The 9,610-nt window shown below is 43.9% G+C and overlaps 2 protein-coding genes across 2 annotated transcripts; both read left to right on the forward strand.

Annotated features, from left to right (window-relative positions):
• Window positions 1-303: 303 nt before the first annotated feature.
• LOC108154951 (SPRY domain-containing protein 7) lies at window positions 304-2,353 on the forward strand. The gene is made up of 3 exons (XM_017285458.2): window positions 304-540; window positions 606-1,178; window positions 1,231-2,353. Exons 1-3 carry the CDS (start codon window positions 432-434, stop codon window positions 1,326-1,328), a joined length of 780 nt encoding a protein of 259 aa, XP_017140947.1. The 5' UTR covers window positions 304-431; the 3' UTR covers window positions 1,329-2,353.
• An 83-nt stretch (window positions 2,354-2,436) lies between these two features.
• LOC108154949 (tubulin alpha-3 chain) lies at window positions 2,437-4,006 on the forward strand. Its single transcript, XM_017285455.2, has 3 exons — window positions 2,437-2,687; window positions 2,742-3,045; window positions 3,104-4,006. Exons 1-3 carry the CDS (start codon window positions 2,462-2,464, stop codon window positions 3,948-3,950), a joined length of 1,377 nt encoding a protein of 458 aa, XP_017140944.1. The 5' UTR covers window positions 2,437-2,461; the 3' UTR covers window positions 3,951-4,006.
• The last annotated feature ends 5,604 nt before the right edge of the window (window positions 4,007-9,610 follow it).

Below are 9,610 nucleotides of genomic sequence, written 5' to 3' on the forward strand. Positions count from 1 at the left end.
AAATTAGCGAAATAGGGTGTACAAGGGGATATACACGCATCACGTCTTCAAATACCAGCAACATTGCGACTCTTTTTTTTGTTGAACTTTTTCGTTTAACCCTTTTTTTACAATAAATGCAATAAAAGCAAGTATTAAGAATACACCAGTTAAATGGAGAATTGATTCATCAATCGTATAAAATTATGTGGGCACGGCTAAATGTTCTATATAGCTAGTAATATTCAACGGAATATCAAAAACGAGGAATATGTAAAGTAGAACTTGAATACTTGAGGGTCGGACGATATATTTTATCGATAAGTCCGCGGTCACACTGAAGAAGAATCGGCAAAATAAATAAATAAAGAAGAAAAAGAACAAAGTTTATATAAAAAACGAAGCGGCTGATAAACGTGAAAGATTTTCCCACCCACCCACAAACAGTAGGAATGTTTTGCTGCCTCCGCACCTGCCTCAATGGAGGACAATTGAGGAAACCGATGACAGCTGCCAGTCGCCTGCGAGAGCCCGACGTTCACCTGGATGCAGCGCATTTGGGTATCAATAGATAAAAGATAAACCACAACAAAGAACTCTAATCATATAAAGTACTTCCCATACAGGACCCGATGTCATTCTGCTCTCCCATCAGCTGAGGGTCACGGGCACTGGCGGCGTCCTGGCCACGGCACCGCTCGTCCAGTCCAAGTCCTACTTTGAGGTGAAGATCCAGCAGAGTGGCAGCTGGTCCATCGGACTGGCCACCCGCCAGACGGACCTGAGTAGGAAAAACGGTGGCGGTGATCGCGAGTCCTGGTGCCTGTGCTCCGACAATGCCACACGGCACAACGAAGAGGAATTCCGGCCCGTGGTGGCTACCTGCACGACGCAGCCGCCCTCATCCATCACCAAGACCAGTGCCAATGGCATCCTCAACAATAGTGCGGCAGCGGCAGCTGGTCTCATTTCCATTGAGGATCTGCAACAGGAGGATTTGCTAATGACCACGGGAGTGGCCCCACCGCCAGATATGGGAGAAACTTTGATCGGTACGCCACAGCGTGACTTTCCCGACGAAGGCGACATTGTGGGCGTGGCCTTTGATCATGTGGAACTGAATTTCTATTTCAATGGCAAAAACCTGGAGGTCCCCTTCCGAAATGTGCGAGGATCGGCGCTCTTTCCCGTCATTTATGGTATGTTATGATGTATCCTTAAGGATCTATTCATTTCATCATTGTTTTTCAGTGGGCAATGGTGCCATTCTGGATATCATTTTGGATAACTTTTCGCATGGCCCACCGCCTGGTTTTGAGCGCATTCTGCTGGAGCAGTCTCTTCTTTAGATAGATCTTGTGAACAAATTAGCCTCGTGGAGAACAAATTATTAACCAAAATGACAGCTAGATAGTGCGTTTCAGAATTATAAGATAGGCAAGAAACAAAGTGGTAGTGAGCGCTTAAAGGCATCTGAAAGAAGGAAAAGTGTTTGATTTTCAAATAATGTTGAGATTTATATTCCACAATTGAGTATTCGTTGGCATTTTGTACTTAAATCATTCGTTTCTTAAAGGAAAAACAGTGTTAAAGCTGGTTTTTCTTCCCTTTTCACACACCTATGTATAATCTTTGTATATCTATCTAACAGCACGCAGCTTTATCTATTGTATGGCTTGTTAATTTAACAAAGATATCTAGTCACTAGCTTGTTAAAGCCACCCCAAGATACCCGAAAACTACTGCAAATCTAGTATGCCCCTATATACCCTTGAGTACCAGGTACAAAAACCGTTTCTAGTTCCTTAAATGCTACCCAAATGATCAATGTTTTAACTTAAGCACTAAATCTACTTAAAGATCTGTCAATTCTATATATAAAACTATTCGAAACCTATAAGTATTAAACGAATAAGGGCTATAATTGTTTCAAATTCCGCCTAGAACTAATTTCTTGAGCTCTCCCTTGTCTTATAGTTCTGAAAATCACTCTCTCGCCCTATCAGACTTCAAGTGTATAAAAAGTACAGACAAACCCTTACTAGTCCTCGAACAAACAACAAAAATCTATTGAAAATCGATTGTATTATTATTTGTTCGTGTGTTTTTGTAAATTATTTATATAGCCATGAAACCGCGACTGCTTTGTATTATACACACACCTTATATACTACTATATATCCCTCTTATGGGGAGCCTAGATCTCTCTACAGTTTCACACACATTCCCAATGGTCCAACGATGGGTCCTCTCTTACTTAATCGAGCACGGAAATACCTAACTAACTCTAAGAATTATATCTTGTATCGATATCTGCTTTGACAAAAAAAAAACTGATTAATCCGCGCGCGGACAATAAATCTATGTTATGTAACTCCTTTTCCAACGATTTCTATGTCAGGGCCAGAAAATTAAAAAAAATAATACGGAATATATATAACTATTTGGATCTTCAAAATTTAACAGGAGTCGGAGATGATCTATGGCCGGAAAAGGGGAGATCATCCAAATTCATATTGGTCAGGCGGGGGTGCAGATAGCCAATGCCTGCTGGGAGCTCTACTGCCTGGAGCATGGCGTCATTGCCAATGGCCGTTTGATACAACAGCCGCCAGATGACTCATTTCTCACCTTCTTCGAGACCACCAGCCAGCAGTCTTGTGTCCAGCCGAGAGTCGTGATGATCGACACAGAGCCCACGGTTATTGGTGAGTGTTCCGTACACTTTTTTGTACCTCTTTCATGGGCTTTTCCTTTTGCAGATGAAATCCGTACGGGCGCCTATAAGAATCTCTTTCATCCGGACACTCTCATCACTGGGAAGGATGACAGCGGCAGCAACTTTTCACGGGGCTATAATCTGATGGCCAGTGAGCTGTTGGATCGCTCGATGAATGCCATTCGACGGGTGGCCGATCGCTGCCGGGGTCTCAGGGGTTTCCTGGTCTATCGGGCGATTGGCGGTGGCTCGGGCTCGGGTCTGGGGACACGCATCATGGAGAAGCTGGTGGAGGATTTTGGCAAGAAGATGACCATAGTGGAGTTTCTGGTGTATCCTTCGCCTTCGTAAGCGCGGAAAGAGTTCGGGTTTTCCTTTTTTCTACATTTTTCCTTGCATCTTTAGGATATCCCCTGTGATTGTGGAGCCCTACAATGCCCTGCTGGCCACACACTTCTCCATGGACTGTGCGGACGTGTCTTTTATTGTGGACAACGAGGCGCTGTATGATATCTGTGCGAATACCCTCAATGTACCCGCCCCGACCTACACCAATCTGAATCGCATCATTGGCCAGGTGGTGTCGGGCTTTACGGCCTCGCAGCGCTTTGGCGGACAGTCGAGCGTGAGTTTTCAGGAGCTGCAAACGAATCTGGTGCCGTATCCGCGCATCCACTATCCGCTGATCAACTATGCCCCCCTGGTGCCCCACTCGCACGCGCAGTTCGTGAACATGTCGACGGCCCAGCTGACGGGGCAGTGCTTTCAGATGAGCAACCAAATGGTGCGCTGCAATCCGTCGCACGGCAAGTACATGGCCTGTGTGCTGCTCTATCGCGGTGACATTGCCACCAACGAGATCAACCTGGCGCTGGAGAACATCAAGAGGTCGAGATCGTTTCGGTTTGTGGACTGGTCGCCCACCGGCTTCAAGGTAGGCGTCAGCAACATGCCGCCGGCATACGTGCCCGGCGGCGATCTGGCGCCCACAAACAGCGCCTGCGTGGCCGTCTCGAACAACACGAACATACGGATCGCCTGGTGCCGGCTGGTCAATAAGTTCGATAAGCTGTATCAGAGGCGCGCCTTTGTCTACCATTATGTGGGCGAGGGCCTCGAGGAGGGGAACTTCGCCGAGGCCTCCGAGAATATCTGCCAGCTAGTCCACGATTATCTCGAGGTGGATGCCTCGGCACCGAACTCGCGACGCGGCACCGACGCCGACAATGGCGGTTCAACGGGCTCCAATTGATGTTGTGTTCTTTCTCTTCCCCCAAAATATAAACCAAAATTTGACTGTGAAGAAAAGAGTCTTCTTTTGGGTAATTGGCCGTGCAATTGATGGCTCGATGACTTCATCAAGTACAGCGTTTTCGGTTTGTGTGCGTTTGAGCCAAATTAAGTATTTATGGTTGCGGCCAAAACAAACATTGACCTGGCCCTGCAATTTGCGTTGCATTGACCTCCAGGCTTTTGGGGGCGTGTCCGGGCTCAGGATGGCTCCCCGGGGTATAATTAAAATGATGGCAAGAAAAGCCCCCAAACCCCAAAAGGGTTTAGCACGTACCGAGGCAAAAGTCGCGCTTATCGCGATCGCACCCAGGGCAAGGTCTCCCCTCCCCTCTCTCTCTTTGTCTGTGACGTGACTTACGCACGCTTAAAGCGCGATTATCGATGAAGGAACCCACCGAAAGCCTGCATGCAATATCCCCCTTGCTATCTGCCCAAGATCTTCTTTGAGGCACAGACCCTTCACTCAGAGAGAGGAGAGAGACCGCATCTTATCAGAGCCTCAACCTTTTGGTGTGGTCTTCGTCCTGCCTTGACCGCTATGTTATTATGAGATCCTTTGTCTGTGTGTTTGTTAACTGTTGCTAATCTTAAATTGGAACTTTGGGGCTTTTGCCAGCGTGAGAACCGCTGCGTGTGGGATATCCGTCACTTTTTTTTGGGACGGGGTGTTAATGAGCTAAAGGATATCCCCTGGACCACCTTGGGGCCTTGGCCACAAATGAAGTTGTTGGCTAATAAAGCAATTTCCAACGAACTGTTTTTTTGGTTCTAGTGAGACGCATCTTTTGAAGGCTATGCGCTGGGGGGGAGCAGGAGTAGGTGGAAATATCTAGTTAACTCTTTGGGGGAACGACGGCCCCGCTCGCCTGACCTCCTTTATTTATGCACTAATCCGTGGGAAATACTCGCCCAGAGACACCTGGGGGCCGATTTATGCCACAACACAATAAAAACACAGAGAAACATTGCAGTGGAGAGGCCCGCACCCGCAACAAAGACACAGCCAAAGGAAAAATTCAATAAAAGTCGAGTAAGAGATGCCCTGCTTTGAAAGAAGACATGAAAAACCAATAACTTGTTGAAGTATCTGGTGTTATTTTGTGGGTAAAACATTTTATAAGAGAGATTTTTCTATAAGAAGCAATTTCGTAAGCAAAAGGTGCCATAAATTAATGGTACCTTTCAACAAAGGACCATATATTTCCATAGTTCAAGCAAATCCAGACATAACAAAGGAGAAGCCCATCTCTAGAGTTCAAGTACACCCAAAGCAAGCCCCAACAAGCTCTCCGAGTGAAGAGTACCCCAAGGGAGGGTAAAAATATGAAACAACCGTCGAGTGAATTAATAAAGCGCCTCACGAGGCGGCCACGCATTAAACGACACACACAAAAAGGCATTTACAAGGTATCCAAAAGCGAAGGCAGGAAGAGGACCCTCGGTCCGTCCACATATGCAACGTTCAACCAATAGATGCCACATGACTGACCAAAGCACCACTACAGTCTACTTTTTTCGTAGCCGAGGGCAAACATTTTGGAATTGCAATTTTCGACTTCATTTCCAGGCTTTCGTAGGCACCAGGCAACACCTACCGAGGCACCACAGCCACAGCTACAGCCACAGCCGGGCAGTACATCGGTGGGCGGCTAGGAGCTGAGGGATAGGAGTAGGAGCTGGAGCTGGAGCTGGAGCTGGAGATGGAGCTGCGGCTGGGGCTGTGGCTGGGGCATAGGATACGCAGCAAGTGTTTCGATTTATGTTTTTGCGCCTCAGCCACACTTGTACTACGTACAACATGCCACAAGACACACAGAGACACACAGAGCTGCGGCATTTTCATTCAAAATGTTTAACCAGCCGTTCCGTTTCGTTCCGTTCGGTTCGGACCACAAGACCAGACCACTTGTTGCTCTTTTATTCATTCAATTTGTCAGTTTTGCACTAGCAAAACGAAAACCCAGTCCAGTCCAGTCCAGTCCAGTCCAGTCCCGGTCTCCCCTCCGTCAGAGTCAAAAGGTTATCGCCACACTTGCTGCATTTATACAGCCTCATCATGGGGCAGGCATCATCATGATGATCATGATGGGGCGATCATCTCATGGTTATGGGGCATGGGTTTCTGTGTGCTGCGGCTGTGGCTGCGGCTGTGTTGCACTCTTCTGTTGCATGTTTACATGGCAAAATTATTAGTGGGTAATATTTGTGAAATATTTGTTTTCTAATCTGTAAACACCAATCATATTAGCAATTTGAATATGACAGCGCCAGCGCTACGAAAACAGTAACAGCGCATTCTCTTGTTGTTGTCGCGGATACCCTTCTTTTGGTGGCAGGGGTCGATGGGTTTTGGGGAGACTTCTGGTAGTTGCAACGGCGGAAGGAAGTACTTTCTATATTGTTTATTGGTTGTTTTCTTGGTTAACGTTGGTCCGGTTATGTTTTAGTGGGAATTAAGTCATAATTATCGATAAGTATGGTTTATTGGTGATTGATAAATATTGATAAAATCAATAATGTATAAGAATACAATTTTATTGATTTTAAGCGATTATGGGGAACAATATATTTCGATAACATTGAGAATATAATAAATTAAAAGTAAATATCGATAGTTATCGGTTATTTGCTATTGGTGATTGTGGATAAAATTAGTGTTAGTGGAAGAATATATAATTATAATAGAAACAATCGGTAATTATCGGTGATTAGTGATCGATAATTATGGATAAAATCAAGAATATTTTCGATTATAAGTAAAAATCGATAAATATCAGGGATTAGCGATCGATAATTGTGGATAACATTAATATGAAGAACATATTAGATTAGACGTAAAAATCGATAATTGTCAGTGGTTCGATATTGATAAATATTTATAAAATCAAAATTATATTATAATAAAAGTAGATATCGACATTTATCGGTGATTACTGGTTGATGTCAAGAATATATAAAATTTAAAGAAAAAATCGATAATTATCGTTAATTAGTGATCGATAATTATGGATAAAATTATTAATATAATAAATATTTTAGAGTAATAGTAAAAGCCGATATTTATCGGTGGTTGGTGATCTATATTTATGGATACAATTACTAATATCAAGAATATATTAGACTAGAAGTAAAAGTCGATAATTATTGTTTATTATCGATAATGGTTTGATCGATAATTATCAATTATATTATAAATTATCAGAGATCGTAGGTATTTACATACATATATCCTAAGGATGATATAGAAAGAATATATAGGAAATATAGAAGATTGATGGACCGACTGACCATTCGCAAAAAGTGTACGAGATCTTAGCCTAGAAATCTTAATGTTTCAAGGAATGAAAGAGGGGGACCTTCAAGAGCAGAGTCGTATAAGCCCCATACCTTTCAATAGGAAGCTCCGCAAAGAAGAGCATCTGATATTTCTTTATCGAAAAGTATACTTTCTTCTTCCGTTTGTTGTTGTTGTTGTGGTCAACGGTCAGTGGTGGCTTGTGGCTAGTGTGTTCGGTTATTATGTTGGCCCATTCGTTCATTCGTTTGGGTGGGTGGGTAGGTGGGGCGTGAGTTATTATCTATTCAATTGTTGCACTTTGCTGCTTCCTATTGCCTTGAGCCATACCATTGCCCCCCTTTCTTTTCTTTTTTTGTGCAGTTATGAGTCGACTGCCATGAAATTTATGATAAATGCCAAGAGATCTGCAAACTTTGAATTCGACTCGGCTCGTTAGCCATCTCCCTACCCTGCTGTTGGATCGTTTACAACACTTTAAGAGGATTTTAGTGCCGCTTCACTCCAGCCAGCATCCAGCACCGTTTGACTCCATTGGCAGCCATTAGCAAGGCAATTGACATACTCCTTGACAGACAGTCAAGTCTCTAAGTGCATGGAATTTATCATCATCCACTCATCGGTGGGGCAGAGGAGGCGTTTGCCAAAAATGGCACAAATAACGACATAATTTGCTGAAGATTTGGCCAACATCAGAGATCAGCAGCAGGCTCAACTCTGGCAGCAGGCAACAGGCAGCAGGCAACAGGCAACAGTCTACAGGCAACTCTCTGGCCAACGACAAACGACAATCGACATATGCAAATTGACTGTGAACGCAGACGACGCACAGCAACAGCCAAAAATGGTGTGCAAATCGTTAGGCCACTTTGTAAATGCACTGAAAGAAAATGTGGAAACCTTAGGGATAAAGGGGCTATGGTGGAGGACTAAGAACAAGCCCATCGGTGGAAAATTAAGTCAAATTCCAAAGGTTCTTAAGAAAGAGTAAGCTTTTAGCCTGTTTAAACCTCTGACGCGTCATGCAGCAGCGCTCCTCGGTTGGCTTAGGTACTTATATGCTTAACAAGCTCTTCTTGGAGTCGTTTTGGTGTCCCGTTCTCTTCTTACACTGACCAAAGCCCAAGCCACACTGCAAAAATCGTTTACCAAGGTTTTTTTTTTTAATAAATCCTCTTTAAACACTTTGTTTTCGCCCAGTGTACCTTGCATAGATACTATATAAATAATTCAATTAGTTAAAGTAGAAATTAGCAACAGATACAACATTTTGTTAAAAGATTTGCCAATCTGACAGTCTTTGATCTCTCGGGGGCCACTCACAGTAGCAACAGATGAGATCACCCACCCGTCCACCCGTCCATCCATCCATCCAACCATCCAACCATTCAGTCAGCCACTAACAAATCGGTTAGATCAAATGGCTTTTTGTTTTGCAGTTTGACTAAATGCTTTATTGGCTCTCAGGTGAGAGAATAAATAGATGCAAAAAAATGCTTCGAATTTGAACTTGAGAATTCCATATTAAGTGCATTTTGAAATGGGAATCGGAGTGCCACTCCAATGGCACTGTGTGGCATGGTAATTACACTGCAACTCGGTCTGGCAAAAAAAAAGAGTCAAATTCTGCACTAAACGCAATTAATCAAGCCACGCGGGTCGTGCCTGGCCAAATGTTTTTTCCACTCCTAATGATGCCGTGGAGCAGCTCCGCTCCTCCTCCTCTTCTTTTGGTCTCCTGCCATTGCGCAAATATGGCTTGAGTCAAAGTTCAAGCAACGAAAAAAAAAACTGTGCTTAATGTCTCACTTATGGCCAAGAGACCAAAGCCAGTCTGGGGCGCGGGTCAGGCCTCCGTTGCGTGAGAATGTTTGAGGCTTGTGGCTGTGGCCGGACGTTTGTCAAGCTCTAATTTGCTTTGACTTGGTCACGTGTTGCCCAGTCTCAATATCTTGATGGATCGAGGCGTTGCGAGTGGAAGTTGTGCATTATATAGCCTGATAATTTGGCTTAAATGCGTGGCCAGGCACCAACTAATAGCATAGAGAGGTTTGGTCAACGATTTGGACTAAAGGATACCCTGATGGGGAGATTTTTTAGAGGAAAGCAATATAACAAAAAATTAAATATCAAGGCAGAAAAATGTTTAAAAATATTTACTGCAAAAGGAGTACAGAAATATTTCATTAGAAAGAATAAATATTGTTAGAATAGGGTTTAAAGGCAACCCCCGGCTCACTCGCTTAGTTGGCTTGCGGCGATATGAGTGAAATTTCGTAAATTCCACAATATTTGGGAGAGAAATACAGAAAAAAATCAAGAAA

The sequence above is a fragment of the Drosophila miranda genome, chromosome 2, assembly GCF_003369915.1.
Source record: "Drosophila miranda strain MSH22 chromosome 2, D.miranda_PacBio2.1, whole genome shotgun sequence".
NCBI lineage: Eukaryota > Metazoa > Arthropoda > Insecta > Diptera > Drosophilidae > Drosophila > Drosophila miranda.